Raw genomic sequence first — 21,682 nt, forward strand, 5'->3', positions numbered from 1 at the left:
TAAAAATACCTAAGTGAAAGTAATTTGCAACAGTCTCTTTTCAATGGCCACTCTTTTCCAACTTTGTATTGACAAGGCACATATCTAGAATAAAATTTCAGCTAATTCTAAACTTAGATTACAACTTCTTACATATAGACCCACATAATTTCAAGTCAACTGATGTGGAAATACAAGGAAATATTTTTCTCTAAATCTTCAAGACAAAACTAAAAAAGGTAGTTTCTTAATAACAAATTCAATCATCCATTTTATTTCATGAGATTAATGGCTGTATAATGAAACTTTAATTTGCTTTTTGATTCAAAGCATCTAGTGGGAATATAAACTGCAAGACTAACTTAAAATGGGACATAAACATAATCAAATTCTTGTGAATTCAGAAAACAGAACCATTAAAAACTGCATGACTTTCCAATTATAACCTTCCCAAAGCCACACAGCTTCTGTGTTCTACACCGCTGCTAGCCCTCAGACATGAAATAACCAGCAGCCTGAGACCTATACAATACTAACAGGAAACATTCTACACAAAACACGAGCTCATGACACCTATTAGCTTGACAGTTCACCAGCACACTGAGTATCCAGATGATGGAAGTGTTGATTGGAATGAACCACCATTGTCTTCTACTTGGAGCACTGCTGCCAACACTACTTCAGGTCCACAGACTTTTTTTCCTTTGGCCCCTCCAAGTAGCAGAGGATGGGAATTCAGGAGCCTCCCTGTGCAATCTCCTTCAACACTGCACTACTCTCTTTAAGCACACCTTCCCTCTAATATCAAAGCTCCACTTCCCAAGCTTCAACCTGTAACCACAGCTACATCTGAATTTGTCAGTCCAACCAAGAAGTTTGGCTCCACCAGTTTTGTATTTGTTCTTCAAGAAGTTGTAGGCTGCCACTGGATCTCTCCCTCAGCCTTCTCTTTAACAGACTATATATTCCACCTCCCTACACCTCCACTAATAACTTGTGCTCTAGGCTCTGAACAACTTGGGAGCCCACTGCTAGATTCATTCTGCAGGTTTTAATAACTTAGTAATATTAACCTCATCACTTTCATTATCATGACAATGTTTATGCCATATGAAAAAAAATTACAATGTGAAAATAATCAGTGGAGAAGAGAATTCTTAAATTCATCAGCTTCTTTAAAAAAAACTGGAAAAGCAAATGAAGAACACCAGTACACACATTCCCCTGACCCCAGACAAATGTAGCAGAGGAACGGTAGAACTTTCACTGATTCTTTATTCAGCTACACCTAATTCTGTATGCATGCCTCATGGCTGTATTTTGATACCTGACCTCTCTTTCAAGAGGTCTCAGTCTCTAAATAACCTCATTTGGGATGCAAGGCACACCCCATCAACCTTCTGCAAGGTTTTTAGGACTCCTGCTGTCTGTCCCAGTGTATGAAAGCCCAATGTTAGTCATTAACTTGATCCCTGCATGCATCCACACAAGGTACACAGCAAGTTATCAGCAAAACAGAAAGGGTCTTTTTATTAAATGATTAAAAATTGAAGCAATAAGCCTGCAGGCAGTTCATAGTTTTTCTGTTCACATGCTTTTTCTTCATCTTGCATCTACTTACCGACATAGCTGCATGGTCATTGTTGTTATGCTGAGAAGGAAACCAGTAAGGCAGTCAAAACAAAAAAATTAAGATGTACTGTCAACTTCAAAAAAAAAAAAAGAATAAAAAATTGGTAGCAATAAAAGATAAGAAAAAGTGTACAAAAAGAACAATTATAACTACATAATAGTATTTTTTTAAACCTCTGAACTTATATAGTATTTTGTTGAAGTGTAACAAAGAGATTATAACTTAAATAATACTAATTTGGCGATTATATGTTTTTCTGTAATAAGGAACTGTATGCCAAAATATCAAACTTCAAAGTGTCTGTTGAAATGCCTTTCCAGAACGTTTCATTACAAGCAAGAATACATTTCAAAAGTCTTCGGTTAAAAAATAAATGCCATGTTTACCATTATGGCTTACAGAGGCTATCTGTATGCTATTAACATATTTTGTTCAAGCAAGATTTAAAATGGCTCAGGATAGTAAGAATCTAAATATAACATGACCCAATAATAAATTTTAACATAAAACTTATGGCTGTGTAACTGTAGGGTTGAAGAAAGCTGTTTTCTTTTCCAAAATTGCTTCTTAAGTACAGTAAACAAACACAGAGGAGAAAACTAACATGCAAAACTTGAGAGGGAAAAAAAGCTTTGGAGACACAAGACATTTCCAGTGATGCAACAGAGATATCAGACCCCAACTAATTTATGTCACTTTGTGTGCAGATTCAGTACAGTTCATGATCTACCTGATTTAGAGTTCTAATGTTCTAATATTCCAATGAAAATAATACAAATTACAAAACCAAGATATACAATGTAAGATGCATTTTTGAAAAGTTATGTCTACATTGGTACAGAAACACTTCAGTACAGCCCCACAAAAAAGCACAAAGGGAGACACATCCCTGTGCATTTACACACAGCTTATACATACAGCAAAAATAAAACAAGATTCTAATGAGGAGAACCCACTGACTGCAACAAAAAAATTGTTAAAGAACATATTATAACACTTCTACAGGCAGACTAGCATTTGAAACAATACCAAATAGAAAGTCAGTGACCCTGGAGTGTGACAACAAAGAACTACTGTGGCCAACTAGGGTCCCCAGTCCTAGCCCAATGCCTTCTAACACAATTGGGTACGTAAAGGCAGAAGAGACCCCTCTACTTGTTCCACTCTCTTCCTTACTAAAACTATGGCCAGTGTGCTAGGGATTTGTTCTTTGACTGCTAATTACAGAAAAGGTTCTGATAAACTATTTTGAGCAGTGGAGTGTTTCTGCCAGCCATACAAAAATTACTATGGAAATGACACTATGACATTATTGGAATAATTCCGTAATGAAAATTAATTCTAAAAGTATTCCAAACCTTAATTACAGCATGTGAAGAATCTAGCTCAGTTTATCACTCCAAAGCACTTATTGTTTAACGAGTTATAGAACCCGATTCTGGGCTAATTTTGGAAAATACTTTTACTATAAATTTTCTCTTGACGAAAATAACTTATTAGTACAAATCTAACTAGAATCCCCATAGTGTGCACACATTTTCTTATAAACTCCACAGGTCACACACAACATTCACAGGACCGTATATTTCTACAACTGGCCAAGATAGGACAGGGAACAAGATGCAGGATAAGTAAAAATTACAAGAAACCTCTTGCCACAGCAGGCTACTTGTCCATACAGTGCTACATCCTGCCTGTTACCTGACCAGAGTCTGAAATTCCAGAATAAACTCTCTACAGAAATTAGCTTCCTCCAAAGGCTGACTTGTACCCCCAGGCACATAATTCTATACCTTCCACACTTCTTAATTCGGAATGTCACAGCTGCTTCTTTGCGTTCCCTTAACACATCATTTTGTCTGTGGCTCATTTCCGAACAGCCATTTAGCAGCACATTCATGACAGACTTCTGTACATCCTGCTCTACAAACTTCACATCCCTTAACTGCCATATGCATATGCCCACTGAGGAGCAGTGCCATTTGTTCACACTGCTTTGTATACTAAGTTACAATGAATTACACTATCTAACAAACTTGCTATTCTTTATCAAAAAACGCTCCACTGATTTGGCACAGAAGCACATGCCTCACATGACACATTCACATCAGTATCACATGATACAGTTGGAGTGGCCTTTGTCTTTGAGTCAGTTAAAAGAACAGGAGACAGAAGAATCACAGCCTCTGTGTAATATTGGGAAGACAAGATCAGCCTGCTATGCCAGCAACTTCAACATCTTGCTGTACACATAAAGGAATTTTTTCTTTCAGTCTGAAGCCTCAAAACATTCTATGCATTGAGGACTTATTCTTTCTAAGCCTTGCAGGTGGGCAAAGTACTCAGACATCAGTGTGACTGTAACAACCAAGGACAAGCTGATAAAAAGCAGATGTAGCTTGAATTACTTACTGAAGTTACTCCAGAACTATAAAGCTATAAACCATTATGATGGTAAGCCAAACTAGAAATAGTCTTTTTTATCTGAAAGTAAGGGGAAATCAGACAACAGTACATAACAATTCATACATAAAACAGGTTAACAGTACCCTTTTTCCTGGGACAAAATAACACAGGATATTTGAATATGAGCAAGAATTCATTCAATGAAGCTCTGTTAACTAGAATCCAACAACTTCTTATGATCAAAAATATTTAGCTAAAAACCTTGGAGAATACAAGACCTCCACAATCTTATGCACAAATGTAGGATTTACACCAATTCTGCTTTTTTTGAACCAATGCATGCGCACACAAAACCAACATGGTATACCAAAAAGGCTCTAGAAAATTGCATGAGTTCTTACACTATTTGTAAATTAGTTGCTGGTAACAATATTTAGACTAAAGTATTTGAAAGTATTTTCTAAATATTCTGATAGGTAAGCTCCACCAACATACTGATATACATTTGACAATATTTCTGTGCTGAGAAAAACTTAAAAATACATCTGTCAGCATGTGCACAAATCAAAAGCCAGAACCTTTTGTTCAAACCTTACTGTTTTTAAATAAAATTATGATCAAATAGTTCGAAATGAAACTTAATTTTGAATACTTACAGGTAAATGAGTAAAAACTTGAAACGTGCTTCTTAAAAAGTTAATTAGGTCCATTAAGTATCCACTGGCTCTTCCATCTGACTCAGACATTGTCCAATCATAATCAGCAATCTGAATAAATTCATCTATTTTTTGGTTAAGTTTTGTATATATTTCTCCTTCTGCAGCATGCCTTGCATCCTGAAAAAAAAGTGTGCAATGCTTGTCAGAATTCTAAAAATATTATTAAATGCAGATAAAAGTATATCCATCAACAAAACTGAAGTCTTGTGTTTTTCTTAGATTAAAAAATATTCTATTGACATTGGTGCTTTAATATCTGTCTTACATCTGAGGCTGTGGTTTTTAAAACACTCCCATAATGCATACGATGAGTGTTCATAACACTGTGTTTACAGAATAAACAACAGTTTTCAGACAAATTAAGTTAATTTGAAAACAAAACAATTTGTTTACTTTCTTCACAACAACTACCTTTAATTCTGCCTTACAAATTTATCAACCCTGACACAAAGTCATTTGTCTTTTATGGACAGAGGTCAAGCAATCATGTGATTTTTATGCAATTATTGTCTTAAAGCTGCACATCTGAAGAATACTCATAATTTTTCATCCTCCTTTAAAATATCCTGATCATCACATACTGTGATGCAGACCACTCCCCTACTTGCTCCTACTTTTGTTCTGCCACACCCTGGATTCCACCTTTTGGAACAGCAAATCCTGCATTTAGTGTGAGCTGAGTTTACAACGCTGTCTTTGCCTCGTTTGTACAGGGGACATCCTCAGAGATCCAACAGGATCTAGAAGCAGGTGCTTGTGTGTGTCCTGCTGGAAAGTTGTGCTTTTGCCAGCCTGGAGTTTAAAGATATTGAGATCTTTCTAATCTGGGCTCAATATAAAATTTTCTTAACTGATACGGAGAAATAATTCAAGTAAGACATCTGATTTAAACCATATGGATCAGTTGCTTAAGGTTTTTAGAGGGTAAAAATGGCCTGGATACACTGAGGTAACCAAAAAGCAGATGAAACGCCCATCGCTACTTTCCTCCAGAAGAAAGCAAACCAAAAAACATGGCATTTGAGAAAAGCATAAATAAGAAATACAGAAAGAAAAAATAAAAATTTATAAGCTTAAAGGTGTCTTCACATTAAGTGTGCCAAATTTAGTCTTCAATCAGGCCCTAGGCTGAGAGGCACTCCAGGAGTAAACATGAAAGTATGCGGCCCTGCCATAAATAAATATCAAAGTATGATTCCCTAAAAATAGCTTTTTTACTGACAAATCAACTTGAGAAAGGCTCCACTGAACAGCTCTCCAAATCCAACATGCAAGAATCTGGCAACCTGCCATCATGTCAAAGGAGTATGTGGATATCCACAATTTTGTAGATGGCAATGACTAAGAAAGTTTCAATTAAAGTCAAGTCTACATATAAAGTTTCTGATTAACAACAAAACCTCAGCTGCAACAATTTATACTGGTGGGACTTGATGTATCTGCCTAGGCTTAGAGCAAAATTTCTAAAATTTTTTTTTTGTTTAGGTTTGGATTTTTTTTTTTATTTTAAATCTAAGTCATTCATGGAGTGGTCATATCACCTTTAACAATTAAAATGATTTTCTGGTAATGGCAAGACTAGTCCTTCTGGTTTTGTCTTGCATTAAAAAAATACAGTGTAGACGTAAAAGCTCATCTCATGGAATGTGAACCTGACCAATGCTGCTAATAAAAGGAGATTTTTGACCACTCTGAAAGAATGGAGGTGACACAATTTGCCACTAGGAGATGAATTTAATAACAGTAGAACATACCAAACTCTGTGAGGGCACAGCTGGGGAACTGTGAGCAGTTTTTCATTACAATAGAAAGGGGAAGAAAGAGGGATTAACAAGAAAAGAATTTTCCACTATAATTGGAGAACATTGCGCTAACAAGATCTCCAGGCAAGTAGACAGGAGAGAAACCACACACACTAAAAAGCCCTTCTGCTTGTCAGCATTTGTCCCCTACTTCTCCAAAGTGCAAACTCACTAAGAACAGACACAGTATTGGATCTCTCCAACAGAACTTAGTTTGTAGGAGTGTTAAACATAACTGCTAAACAGCATAAGCAACCTACAAAGAATGTAACTAAACTTGCAAATGCACTTATTAAATGAAATTCAAGGATAAAGAATATCTCACTTCTTACTGAAATCAAAGACTATGGCTGTATTGAGTGGTTTTGAATGCATGTTTGATTGGTAAAAAGATAATTAATTACCCTTAGAGGAAAATAGCTATAGATACACAAATTCTAAGACACAACAAGCAAACTAGACACCCTAGACCAAAATTAGTAAAACTGCTGAGAGGGCAATGGTAGTCAAGTATGGTTGCTAGGCCACAACCTTTCTGTTTTGCCTTATGCACTAATCCTTAGCAAAACAAGCAACAGCTAATGGGAGAATCGTTAGCTATCAACTGGAAATATGAAGTGTCTTGCAATTATCCCACCTCACCCACCTTTTAACATCTGTGCCAGAGGGTATATTACAGTAGGATAGGCCACATATTGCATCAAGAGATAAAATGAATTGCAGAAAACAGAACTCTCTCAATAGGATTAATTCTCTTTATCCCATAAATACAAGAAATCATTCTCCTTTGTTTCAGTGTGCATGAAAAAAATGCCAAATACCTAAAGTTCAAGTTGCAGCTGCTGTAGAATCCCTGATGACTTTTACTTTTGTTTTGTGGCTTAAATTACAAAAATATCCTAGAATCATTTTAGTTCAAGCACTAGTTGCTAATACTTCTTTAATACCAATACTTACGCCCTGTGAAAATGCATCACAAAATAATTCGATTGTAGAATAAAAAATATAAACATTTTAGATCAAGGTAGCTGTTTTGCTTGATTCCATTAGGAAAAAGGGAGAAGTTACACAAACTGGAGCTTAATCTAGTAAAAGCTTCTGGTGAAGTTAAGCTTTGTCTGCCATTTCACAACTTAGTAAAAAACGCACTTGAAAGATAATATTGAGGTTTCTCACATACTGACATATTCCAGATCATACTAATAACACAAAAATCCACTGTTTAGCTGCTCAGTGTTACAACTGAATGCTTAAGAGCTCACAATTATTTTAGAGACAAAGATGAGAAGACAAGCAGCTTTGCTCTCACCCTTGTTTTAAAATGCTTAATTTACATAACTTTTCAGACACAGTCATATAGTGGATGAGATATACCATACCTTAAATGTAGAAAGTCCATAAAGTCTTGCAGTGTGAACAGTCAATTGTGAAATATTTGTAATGTTAGATATAAAATCCTCAAGGTATTTACAGGCTTGCTCCAAGTGTGTTGTGTTTATGATGATTTGAACAAGCTACAAGAAACAAAAAATTCTTGTAAATATCTTCTTATATCACCTATTGTCATGTAATTTTGTAAATGGTTACCTCTTTCAGGAACAATGCTACTAGAAATTCATTTCAGTATTTCAGGTTACCACCTCTTTCCTGTTAGTTTTCAAGTTTGCTTTCAAACACCACTAAGGAGTAATGACGTAGCTTAAATACAAATTACGCCATTTCAAAAACAAAGACTTCAGACACCTACCCAGTGAAATAAATCCAACTGATAGTTTAGAATTAAAAAAGGGAAAATAAAGGAAAATATATTGCTGAAATAAAATCACTAATTTGAGCCATTTGGTTTTTTTAAATTTACTGCTCTTAAAAAGTCATAACACTGTCTACAGAATGATGCATTCAAGTATATCTTGTATCCCATTCCAGTCTATCTTTTATAGAAAGAAACTCAACATTAGTGGTACTAACTGCTAGACAGAACACACAAATCATGCTCTGCATGTAAACAAAAGTGTAAATGTCTTTGGCTTATTTCTGGCAACTCTCAGTTTATCATAAAAAACACAAAATTCTTTCATTGCCATGTCTCTCTCAAAAGGCATCCCTGGGCCCAGCTAGACCCAACACTGTATTGTTCTTATGTATGCGACACATATTGATGATTTTTATACTTATTTTCATTTTTAATTGTTAAACAAACACAACTTGATTTTCTCATACTGTGGTGTCAGTATCTCTGTATCTACATTTACAAAAACAGTTTTAGCATGGATTGTTTTAAAACCCATAGTTTTGAATATGTGTTTCAAAACTTACCTCTGTTAAACCTATATGAGGTTTTTTAATTAGGTTCTGTAAACAACTACTTAGAGTTCTTGTAAGCAGCAAATTTGTAGATTTTCTGAGCATATCATCTATTTCTGTTGAACTGAGAAAAAAATATTTTTATAATTATGCTGTACTTAGCAATACTTCAATAGCAATACTTAATAATTTTTAATTTTTTCACTGTCAAGGGAACTTCCAACCTTAAGAATTCTCTATGTGCATTTAAATTCTGGTTGCTCCAAGTTTTCTGTGGTCTAGCAGACAGAACACCTCTTTCACCTCCCAAATTATCCATTAACTGCAATTCAACACTGAAGCAAAATCTGTTATTTTTAGATTTTGGACATGTTTATTGACACAGATGTTAGTAAAGAGTAATTTGTGGGTTTTAATGAGTTACTAAGGAGGTCAACATGTGCTCATTAGTACGTGTAAATTATAAACAGTATCAATTAAGAATGTGTGAAAGGGAGTAATTTACATCTTTAACAGTGCAGAAGTGAGTGACAAGGCCACAAATACCTTCCAGATTTCAGATCTCCGAATTCTATTTTATCCAATTAAAACTAAGCTTTTGAAGGGCAGAAGAGGAATGGAAATGGATGAATTGTGAATTGTGTTTTCCCTCAGAAAAAGGGGGGGATAGGAGAGGGAATAAACACGCAGACAGCACATTTTTTTTGCAGGAGAAATCATTGCTAAGGAAACTCAAAGGATTGAGTAATGAAACACTAGGAAGTAATCAGGGATGCTAAACAATTACTTCTGAAATGGTCAGTATCAAAGTATTCTTTTCAATCTTTACATGCTTTGTTAAATAAATAAATTCTCTAGATTATTCAAACTGGTCAATACTGTTTAAAGAAGCCCAGCAGTGTTTTAAACTGTTTACCCCATCAAGCTAAGCTCACCAATGCACATATTGTATAGTATATACATATATTATATAGTATATACATATCCACATATGGATAAATACATGCTACAGCATTGGGAATCATAGACTAAATATATATGAAGAATTACATATGTAAATTATGAAACAAGCACAGCAAGTAAGTACACAAGAAAGTGTATTTTCATTTTAGAATATATATTTTTCTGTCGCCTGAAAGTTACAAGCTACTTTACAGCTGCACTCCTGACAGTTCAAGCTTACCTGCGGTGAAGTGACTCCGAAAACTTAAGGCTCGCATAAATAAATTCCTTCACCTGCATGTAAATCTGAGGCACTGACTGAGACATTGGAAGCTTCTTTGGAAAGGATTGCTGAGGAAATAAGAGATCATACTGATTCTAACAAGACCTTGGTACTAAACACAACATCTAGAAAGCCATTTAACATTATGAACATTTAAATCTATCTAAACCTTTTCTGATTTCCGTCAAATACAAAGCTGCACATGTTGAGATGACGTCTACATCTGTTTAAATAGCTTATAAACAGAAGAGAATTTTATCACTTCAAATTACAATAAAGTTTGGAGATTTTATGTAGTTTAAGATGCACCTGCAGAAAGCAATTCACAAATACACACTAAAAAACAGGTCTCAAACTGCTTTTAATCTGAATGAATAATATAGATGTAAACGGGATAAGAGGTTCAAAAATACAAACTTTTACAAACAAAACAATGCAAAAAAAGCTTGAGAAGTTCAACACTTCTGGGATTCTCAAAGTAGTTTGAGAATGCTTAGACTATTTTTAAAGTTCACAAAACCAAGGCAGTTTGAATTATTTTCAGGAATTTGGATTAACATGTGGGAAATAGTAATATGTTTATAATAATAAAATTATGCTTCTTACTTGAATTTTAAAGCTGATACTGTATTTGGGAGAACAAAAGTGAATAAATTCACTTAAATTTACACAGACTAAATAGGTATTTCTGCACTGAACATATAATTTTTGCCATTTACAAAAAAATTATTTTTCTGTTTATGACTAATGCATGAGAAAAATAATCAACACCTGGTAGCGTCCATGAATAATTCAATTTCTCTTTAGGAAAAAAGCATCCATCAACAACAGCCAAAGCTTTGCAGTAATCATACATATATATATGTAGAGCAGATAAAACTATTTAGTAGAAAATAAAAATTTCTGCATTTATTAGGAAAATATGCCATGCTAAATAGTATCCAGGGTATAGTATACTTCCAATACTGTAAGGGATTTCCATTCTATTTAACTTATTTTCGTACCATAATGGCTAAGTAATTTAATGTGATTTGATGGAGGAATGCACCCAGCAAAAATCAGCATAAAAACCTCCTTTAATTTTTCATCTTCATTGCAACACCGTATTAATGACATGCAGCTGTTACAATTGCTGGCAAATCCCTGCTGAACCACAGAATTAAAATAGCTTTTCACTTTTGCAGGTATCTGTAGCAATGGATCTTGTATAAAACAGCTTCCCCCTACAGCAGCTACTCCCACTGCCATGTGGTTCTTAGACTTAGTGCTCCTCTACAGATTCCATCATGAGTCTCTTATTTCTTCAGTGGTATTTCTAAAATCATACTTGAACAGCAGAACAGGTTTCATCACCTTTCTGTGAACAGAATCTGTAGTGAAAGAATGGCTGAGGCTACAAAAGCACATCCTACTGCAGTGCTATTACAGCAGAATTATTCACAGTCCCTTCATGTTTATTTTGCCCCACATGCTCAAACACAAATATTTAAATTTAAAAGTGAAATGCAGAAATCGTTGTCTCTAACCAATCTCTATTTTACATGTATTTTTGCAATACAACAGCATATACTGAGTAATTAAACACAAGTTGCAACAAAATTTAGCTAAAGACATTGCATTATAATTACATAAGGACTTTATCAATTAAAGTCTATTATTCATTTGTTTACAAAACAATGGGTTTCATTATTCACTCAAACATCTGAGCAAATGACTCAATCTTTCATTTTCATATTTACTTATGACTAGATAATTACACACAGAGAAGGTGATTAAGCCTCTTAATAGACCTAGCTTTTCAAATTTTAATTGTTTTTAAATTATAGAAATCATTACTGTCCCCAGTGTCTTCAACTGGATTTCCACAAACTTTAATAACATAAAAGTTTCCCTTACCTTATCAAGTTCTGGATCTTGAAAAGGAAATTTGCTTATAACAATTCTGTATTCCTCTTCATTTGCTACAGGGATAGGGCTGTAGTTGTCTGCTTCAAAAATATCCCTGGTGAATAAGTGAAAAAATTCGGACATGTAACTTATAGTATTTTCTAGTGTAAAAATGTGTAAATAAATATAAATTTTACCACCACACTTAGGTCTGCATCTTCAAAATTTTTTAAGAACTTTACACATCCCAAAGTATTTTTGATTACTTTGGAAATACTTCACATATCTAAACTCTTTACAGTATGTCTAATCATAGAGGAAAAAAATACCCAAAAGAGTTTCCATATGTGCTTAATACAGCAAAGGAACCTTAGAGCAATTAATCCACTCCAGAATAAACCATAATATACCTACTGATTAAGGAAACCTGCACTTTTCCTACACTAAAGCTGATATTCAGAGTGTTTCACTTGGGCACCAGAGCTACATATGATCAACGGAGATGACTGAGAGAACTTCAAACAGGATATTGTCAGAGCATTGTTTGGGCACCCTCTGCACTTCTGTACTAGTCAAATGTCTATAAGAGGAGCACAGGGAACTGGAGAACCTTAAGTGGTCAATATAATAGGAAGGTTTTCTGTAATAAAACATTTTATAGCAAACAATTTCTGCACATTGAGACATCACACCCTATCTGCAAGTAGGCTTTGGAGTCCAGTCTCAGGCTGATGTATTCCTGGGTTTAGATTTTTTTCAATCAAATGATCCCAAGGAAGTGGTGGAAAACATCCTTCATTAAAAAAAAACCATGAAGACATAGTGGCAATGTCAGTAGTTTGTCAGGCAGATATGCATATCAGCCAACAGTAGATACTAAGACAACCTAAATCAGGAAACTAAAGCCCTACCGCAATAACCTGGAATTATCAGATTCCTAAAGAAGAGAAACAGATGTCTCTCTCCTGCTTGTTTCAGTGATAATGTCCCTTTGGAGACCTTTCCTCTCTCCATTAACTATAGAAGCAGTATTTGATCTCTCTTCCTCTAATTAGTAGTCACATGTGATGAATATCTCAGTCCTAGCCAACCTGAAATTCATACACAACACTTGAGTTCACAAATTTTTTCTGAATTACATAATAAAAACTTGAGCTCAGACAAAAACAATAAATGCAATACAAAAGGCACAACTGTTTTGATATACTAACCTGAACAATCCAGACCACTTTTTAAGAAGTGTTTCGTTGTATTGGTCTCTAATTTCAAATAAAAGATCAAATAGTCGGTTCACAGGAAAACCATAGCCCTGAAGGATGAAAATGAAGAGGGGATAGTCCAAGAACCAATATATTCAATTCCTATCACAACACTTCAGAAGTCTGAGGTAAGACTTACATTCAATCTTATCATCTCTATAACACAAATTATAGTAATTTTACACACTACTACATATTGATTTATTAAAATTTTACCAAAGTATTTATCCTATGCATTGGAAAATTTGCCCCATTGCTCCTTGTTTGTTAAAAACTGCAAGAATACTTTCCAATGATGTTCACTTAGTCTTTCAGCTAAAGAGTTAATGACAACTGGATTGCTATTCTTTTTAATGATGAGAAGTAAAGTATTTTTAAAAGACAAGAGCATACACAAATTACAAAACTAACACTAATTTTGCCCAGATATGAATAACTGATGCTTGCTGGATAGCCCAGAACACATATGTTCAGTTCATAATACTGAAAATGAGGACCTAAGGCAAGAAATAAATTTTTTTAATATTACTGTGAAATTTTGGGTTTGATTGGTATATATGATTCATGAAAACACAAACATTGCACTCACCTAAAGTTAAAATCTGACTACAAGAATTTCAAGTATATTAATAATACCTGATTATTAATATAAATATTAATAAAGTATGTACCTGCAAAGTATCAGCAAATACTACAATGAGATTCTTCAGCTCCAGAACAAGGTCAGGATCATTGCAATATGACTGCAAGTGAGAAATTCTGGTTTTATTAAAAGGATTTAAAATATGGGACATACATTTTCAAAGAACAGTATCACAGGTTAAACTCTCCAGCCTTAGTGAAAAACAATTTAGACTTGTTCGTCTTTACTTAGTCCAGCTACACAAAAGTATTTGTTAAATTTTTATATAACTATCAATGGTGTAAAAGTTCAGAAAAAGTCAACTAAAATATGAGATTCAGTAAGTACCAGCATGGTGTACTGAGACTGCAAATCAACAAATTACATTTATTTTAGTGGAACATAAGCACACTTGGTGGAATCAGTACCAGAGAGGTTTCACAGGACATTCTTTTGATCACCAAGCTTGGGTCTAACCAATGCTGTGCCACCTAAGACAGTTTTATCCAGCTGTATGGCTAAAACTTAATAAAATATTTTCTAAACAATTTCAAATTTAAATTGGATGATAAAAGGTCAAGACATTAGGTTATTTACTAGATGACTGAAACTCAAATTTGATTTTCAGAGGAGTAGAGTCATACAACTAAGGCTTTCACCTCAGCTTCACTATTTGAAATACTGGATAAAGTAAAAAAATTCTATTAAAATATTTTAAAGCTGCATGAGAATATAGTATTGGTTGAAGACAATATACACCTGTTTCACCTTTCTTGAAGTTTTGCTCTTGGCATACTTTATTAAAAGGAAGGGTATGGTTTATTTATCTAAATATTAGTCTTTAGTAGGATGATGTTAGAGAGATTCTGATCGAATTGGGTTTGATGGGAGTTATGCATATAGAGAAGAAATAGTGACCAAGAACATATCAAGACTTTGAAGAGTTCTTTAGAGGCTACATTACTTTCAACCTTAAAATTATCATATTCTTATATAGGTGTATAAATCCACATGGAGATAATTAACTAGCAAAGTATTTAGCTTTAAAAAATGCTGGATTAATATATCTCAATAATCCTCTCAAAAGAAGTAAAAAACTATGAGAACATCTCATGTACTACTAATGCTAATAAAAGTCCTATGATAACTATGGTTGCAATCTCAACTTTTTCCCCATTTTTCCCCAGGATATATGAAATATAAAATACTTCTTAAATTAAAGATCAATTTTAATAAAAATAAAAAACAACACTCATAAAGAAAATGCTGCTAGCAAATTCTCAAAAGGGAAAGATAAAGTTCTTGTATTTTTTCTGACAGGAAAAGTTACACCAATAGTAAACACTGAAGCAATTTATTATCAGTCAGTCTGAGTGAACAATGTGTATTCCACTGTTTTTTCACAGAGGAAAAAGAAAGAGCACCCAGCATCATTGCAGCTAAGGTAGGAATATAACTTTAGGAGACACACTTGAATGCACTGAAATACCCAAGTGATGCAAAATTTCTCTAATACCTCTACTTCAACATAAACATAACACGACTAGAGCATTGAAGAGAGAGCTGCAAGGATTTTGCTGGTGGAGTTTATTTTGGAAACACAGCATTTGGAATGATAATTAGGAACTATTTCCTGGTGGTGCTTTCAGTGCTGAACTATTCAATCTGATCTAATGAAGAGGTCAGTTGAGACTAATGAGGAAGGATTGCAATAATAACAGCAGATTAACTCTGCATATTCTAAACTGCTGGACTAAGAGAAGGTTTGGAAGACCCAGTGAGTTGTAAATCAGTGGAGGATTATGCAAATAGCCCATGGCTTCGGATCACAGCCTGATACTGTTGGGAAAAACAAAAGCTTGGCAGGCTCCCTCCCAAATCTGAGCAATTTTTAATCACAAGAAAAAGAAAACATGAGGTGTAATTTTTCACTTTGTTGCTATCCCAGTTTTAAATACACAGAGCTCTGAAGTAAGAGGATTTAAACTGTAATACAGATAAGGCTTCTCACTTACTGAATGTGTTCTAAGAACAGCAATGATCTTGGAAAGGGCCATGTTCCAGAGTTCATCAGTGTATGTCCTGGTTACCAATCCTTGGGTTACATGTAAAATGTGGTCTTCTACTACAAAGAAACTAGAACAAAATAATACTTAAATTATTAAGCTGTTTCTAACATTACATCAAACACTACCCTTCACACCCAAGTATAGCCAAAACCCTCCCCACTGGAGCAGTAACACTTCAGTAGGTTTGGTGTTGTGCTTCATCCAGAATGAAGGAAAAATGTGACAATTTTTTTTTCATGCCATCTGGAGCCCAGGCTGCTGGAGGGCCCTTGTAGGGCCTCCTGCTGGTAGGAGGATGCTCTTTCCTGCTCAGATCCTGCTATAACCACCCACATGATTTGTGCAGAAACTGAATCTTGCAGAAGAAAGTTCTTGGAAATAGGTGAACACAGGCTGAATTAATAATCAACACAGTAAAACTGAAATAAATTTTCATTTAGAAAACTTACCCTACAATTTGACTGAAGTATCTTCTATAGCCTTCTACTGTTTCATGCTTTCAATGAAAAAGAAAACAAGTTCAGGAACAAAAATACCACTAGGCATTAGCTTCAACTCAAATCAATGCAAAACTGAAAGTACTGATTACCATGCTTGACTGTGGTTGCAGAACTAATCTTGCTTGTTTCCTCCTTTGTTTTCTGTAGTAATTTTCAAATACTTCTCCATCACCCTAATAAAAGACATAAGTAGTCAAAAAAAGAATATTGACTCAGTGTGAAAAAAGGCCTTTCTTAATTTAAACATTGAATTATCTTAAACTAAGCACATATTTTGCATTTATTCCACATGTAAACCTCCAGCTGATACCAGCAAAGTTTTGCATGCATAAAATATACAGAATTTACCTTTTTCTGTAGAGAAGCTTACAGGCTGTACTGTAAATAGGAGTTCTGCTCACATGCCTACGTTTTGCTGAGCAACACCATGCATTTTAAACAGTATGTCCATTTTTAAACTACAACTTTCAGAGTATATTAATATTCATAGACAAGGCATATTGCCTATTACTGTATAATTGAAACTCATTGTCTCCTAAAACATTTCTCTAGGTTATTCAAGAAAGTAACTGTATTATAAAGTTGTTACAAAAATGCTTCTGTGAATAAATGACACATCTGAACACTTAGGTGCATTAGTTTTGCCTGAAGAAAGACACACATGAGATTTACTGAATATTTGCTTATTCTCTTTGGATTTATAAAAAGTATGGACTTAGATTTTTTTTTCTATCACGATCCTCATAAGTACAATACCTTCTGTGCTTAAAGATTATATTACGAGGAATTCAAGCGACATCCTCTTCATCTCATTAAGATGACCATTCAGTAGAAACCATCTGTCCATTTGAAATCAGTGGTACATTGACTCATCTATCTACCAAACCATATGCAATTTGTATGCAAGCAAAATAAAGCAGCTTAGCATTTTTAAGATTTGTTTTTGCTATATGAGCCTATTATTAGGCCACTGCTATTTAGAATTCCATTACTTGGTCTTCCAAAAAGTCTCCAAATTATTAGAGACATTTTATCCTACTGATACAGCATTACCTACCTAAGCTTTACAAGATATGAATTTAGTTAATAATGAATATTTAGTTAATAATGAATATTTAGGTATATTTAGAAATACTGCTAACCTAAGAAAGCCTAAAAGAGAGATTTTGCTTAAAAACAAAAAAAACCCACTTGAAACCAAGATGCAAATTTACTAACACTGTCTGCTGCAGCAGAACTTTACACAGTATGCTCCAATTCATACAAACATAATGATCTCAGATACAGCCATTCACCTCCAGCCCAAACATTCAGTGCAGTTTTTGGATTGTTGACTTCTACCTCCAGCATCAAATCTCTAGCCAGTCCTGACAAAAGCTTCTCAAGTGAAAAGGACTAGCTGTTCTTCTCAAATCCACACCACAAGTGGAGATGTAAAACATCTCATGATTATTTATAGACCACACTATACTATGCAGTCACAATTAACAATTCAAGCATAACAACTGTTTGAACCACACGGGCTGAAGCTATCGGCAGAATACACCAACAACCCTGATGGTTCCCTCACTGAATCAGCAAAACCTAGTCAAGATAAAATGTAAAAAAGCAATGCATTTGTTTTGCCCAGCTTCCAAAATTACATGTTTACATTAATTACTGATTACAGTTTCTAGCAACAGAAACAACAAATCAGTTCATGTTTTGTTATAAATTTTAGGTATATTGCTAATATATCAAATCCTATTTCACACCACTTGTTTTACACTGATACAGTGTTTTATAAAAAGGTAACATTACAAGCAAAAGGGGCAGGGGTATCTTCACCAGAATTTATATATATAGCATCTCACATAATACATGGGTTAAAAACAGATCTTTATGTATATTTCTCATAAGTTTCTAGTGTAAAGAAAGGTTACGTGTCCATAAATATAGTCTATGTTTGGTATGTATGTATCTTTCTATCACTAGGTTGGAATCACAAGCTGTATAATACTCTGAGGTATATAAAAACTGTGCTTTCTTCTTCAATATGAAGCACCAGAGTAGAAAATTTCTGTCCTGTGTGAAACTAAAATGTTTTCAACAACTTTGTAGCAGAGACAGAATTCATTAAGAAAACAACACTTGTTGCAAGAGCCATCATCTGGTATCAACTCCCCTTCTTTGCCATCATCAAGTTCTCTAAACTCAACACAAGGTAAATGAGAAGGACTCCTAAAAGTTGCTAATGCACAACTCTAGATAATGCTATCACAGCTTATTAAGGAAATTATGCTGGCAGGAAATACAGAAATCTACATCAACAACCCTTTTTGATATCAGGGATCACTCCAAGTTGTTTTCTGTCTCTAGGAAATTTGGAATCTAAAAAACTTTCAGTGTAAACCCAAAAAGCATATCTTTGGATCAAGGGTGATTGGAACTTCAGGACCCTAGTCAAAGTGAAAAATATAATTATGTGTTACTTTTAAATGTCATCTGTCAGTTTTACTTCTTGTTCCTTTATTATACTAAAGGAAGAAGTAGCAGCTGTTTCAACTGGTATGCTTAGTTTTACAGATTCTTTTTACTGTGTTATTTCACACTGTTCTCTGTTAAAATAAACAGTCCACTCTTTCAGTAGTTCTGTCAGCCTGTCTTTCTGTTCCTCCCAACTTTTCAGTGAGATGAACAATTAATGATGGTTTTGTTTGCAGTTTTTAATAATAAAAAAAAGTTCCAGTGAAATTACATTTTAAACAGTATTTCAATATGCAAGCTCTCAGGTACCACAGCTGCAAGTATTCCATAAAAAGAAGACAACCCAGCTTGAATGCTTGAAAGCAGGTGCAGCTGAGACTGTAGGATTAGCAATACTTACAAGTACATCACCTATGTGTCACTGGTACTTGAATTCTGTAAGTAATCTGACTTCAAAATTAATTGAGATAGAGGAAAGATAAAAAAACAACAAATAATTCAGTACCATGTTTCCCAAAAAATGTTTTCTTCCTTGTAAGCTTGTGCACTGAATCTCTAACAGAAGGTAAAACAGGCTATTTATTGTGTCTCTGCCATTGAATCAATCTAATCTGCCTGTGAGAATCTCCAGCTTTTGCTTCCTATTTTTTTGCTACTACTCTGATTTCCACGAGATTCAGACTGAATATTTCTATGTTTTGTACCATTCATCCAAATATTTGGCTAACATGGAACACTTGTGGGAACTGTGAAAGTGTAGATACCAGTATTACACTGCATACTTTATGCATATTTTACATATATACTTTGCATATTTTACAAATATACTTAAAAACACCTAGGTAAAAAATGAGTTCTGGAATGTCATTTATTATGCATACAAAAGAACACATGAGCTCATGGCCTGAGTACCCACACCCATCTCAGCTGGTTCATCCAGAACCACTAACACTAGAAGCAATACATTTGCCTGTTTGGGAACTACTAAGAGTATGAATAATGTGAAAATGAATATGTAACTCCAAAAATTTAAATCTCTCTTTAAGGTGACTTTAACACATACCAGAACAGAGTAGATGTGCAAACACCTATAGACTGGAGAAAAGTCTACAAGATCTTGGGCAGTTAAAACCTGAAGAAGGAAAGAAAAAAAGAAGAGTTTATAAAACATATAAGCGTATAATCTGCAAAATGGGATATATTACCAAGAGAACTTGTCTACTTAATAAGGATTCAAAAATGGCTGGCTTCTATTGGAAAACAATAAAACAGTTGCTCCAATCTCTCCTCCTTTTGCATTACAGTCATAAACTTTACTTGTGTTGTAATACCACAGTCCTTTCTCTGCATTTCCAGAGCTTTAAAGGTCTAAATACTCACTGTTTTATTCAATTCAGGAATATTGAGTATTTGACAGATGAAAGAGTTTTTAGCTAAACTGAGGTCCTCAACCCCAAAATGCAGGATTTAGCAACACCAGAATATTCTAGTGGACCACGTAACACTAACAGTGGGCAGGCAATATATGATGTAAGTTGCAACTGAATTCCAGAATAACTAGAAGTCCTGTGCAACTGAATGTCCTCAAACATAATGCTAAAGCTAGCATTAATACAAATAATATTTTAGCAGTAATTTGTCACCCTAAAATGCTGATCTGAACTGGTACACCTTGAAGGTCTTCTGTGTATTTTTCTAACTAACACTAACCATCTAAAAAAAGTGTAAAGACAGTGAGTTTTGTTCACTTTGAATAAGATAAACTGATTTAGTACAAAGTTACCTCCTCGTCATGTTCATCCTCATCTTCAAATGTTCGCTTCAATGTGATTTCATTCTTGGATTCCAAAATCCTGTTTCTACCTAAATGCATATTCCGACCATAGTTTACATTATTCTGCTTCTGAAGAGCAGTACTAAAGGTTTTCTGCTGCTGTGCCTGTTTTAAGAGTAGAATCAATTAAGAGGCATGCAATTCAAATTTCATTGCTGATGAGTATATGCTAGGACATGAAAAACGTGGTGCAATTGAATACATATCAGTATAACTGCAAGGTGCAAGCACACCCTCAGCCTATACCAGTGATTTGCCTTTAATTAGTTTGGGATGATAAATGAATTCAACAGTGAATCCTGCATAACTTTTCCCTAATCCCCAGGATGACATTTTAATGGCAGAAAAAATTTTAAAAATCAATCTGTAATTTATCTGATCATAAATTGCAGACAATCAATATTTAAATGAAAAACAGGTATCTGAGCTCCCAGATACTTTTTTTGCTGTCTTCAGTTAAGTCTAAGTGAGCAGTCAGCTACAGAAATCAAAGGCACTATATTGCCCTTACTATTGAAGGCAGCACAGCATAACCTTGCAATTAAGTTTCATTTATAATAATCAATGCTGCATTTTACAAGAACCTTAGATGACAAAATGGCAACCCAACCTGAATTCTGTCAACAAGAAGTCAAATTAAAACCTTATTTGCTCTCTGAATAAACTTTAAAAGCACTAACTGCTTTAAAGCTTGCCTAGTTGTAGTGCTCTCAAGTGCAGACTATTTTGTGATGGAGCAAGGCCTCCAGCTGTCTCAGTCTCCTTCTGGCTCTTACCTCAGTCTTCTGTATGCGTAGCACTTTAGGCTGTTATCTCAACACTTCTTTTGTCTAATTCATCCAGGCCAGCTGGCCAGATAGGCTGCTCTTTGTTTTGGTGCAGTAGCTGCTGAGATACAGACTGTCCAGGAGTTGACTACTCAAAAGTACTTCATAATTTCTTGAAACCTGAGATATACAGCATCACCCCTTCCTTTC

At 34.5% G+C, this 21,682-nt stretch overlaps 1 protein-coding gene across 6 annotated transcripts in view; it reads right to left on the reverse strand.

Moving 5' to 3' along the window:
• EXOC6 (exocyst complex component 6) overlaps nt 1-21,682 on the reverse strand; it is an 89,056-nt gene that overhangs the window by 36,354 nt on the left and 31,020 nt on the right. For 4 of the 6 annotated variants that reach the window (XM_030950678.1, XM_030950679.1, XM_030950682.1 and 1 more), the window contains 13 exons: nt 20,655-20,810; nt 19,935-20,003; nt 16,495-16,578; nt 16,355-16,401; nt 15,852-15,972; nt 13,886-13,957; nt 13,167-13,264; nt 11,965-12,070; nt 10,027-10,136; nt 8,856-8,967; nt 7,919-8,053; nt 4,675-4,854; nt 1,601-1,630 (listed from right to left, as the gene is read on the reverse strand). In XM_030950678.1, coding sequence (XP_030806538.1) covers nt 1,601-1,630; nt 4,675-4,854; nt 7,919-8,053; nt 8,856-8,967; nt 10,027-10,136; nt 11,965-12,070; nt 13,167-13,264; nt 13,886-13,957; nt 15,852-15,972; nt 16,355-16,401; nt 16,495-16,578; nt 19,935-20,003; nt 20,655-20,810 — 1,320 coding nt within the window. The remainder of the gene's footprint in view (nt 1-1,600; nt 1,631-4,674; nt 4,855-7,918; nt 8,054-8,855; nt 8,968-10,026; nt 10,137-11,964; nt 12,071-13,166; nt 13,265-13,885; nt 13,958-15,851; nt 15,973-16,354; nt 16,402-16,494; nt 16,579-19,934; nt 20,004-20,654; nt 20,811-21,682) is intronic. The other 2 variants (XM_030950684.1, XM_030950680.1) reach the window with 1 other exon arrangement.

Source organism: Camarhynchus parvulus, chromosome 6 (assembly GCF_901933205.1).
Source record: "Camarhynchus parvulus chromosome 6, STF_HiC, whole genome shotgun sequence".
NCBI classification, from domain to species: domain Eukaryota; kingdom Metazoa; phylum Chordata; class Aves; order Passeriformes; family Thraupidae; genus Camarhynchus; species Camarhynchus parvulus.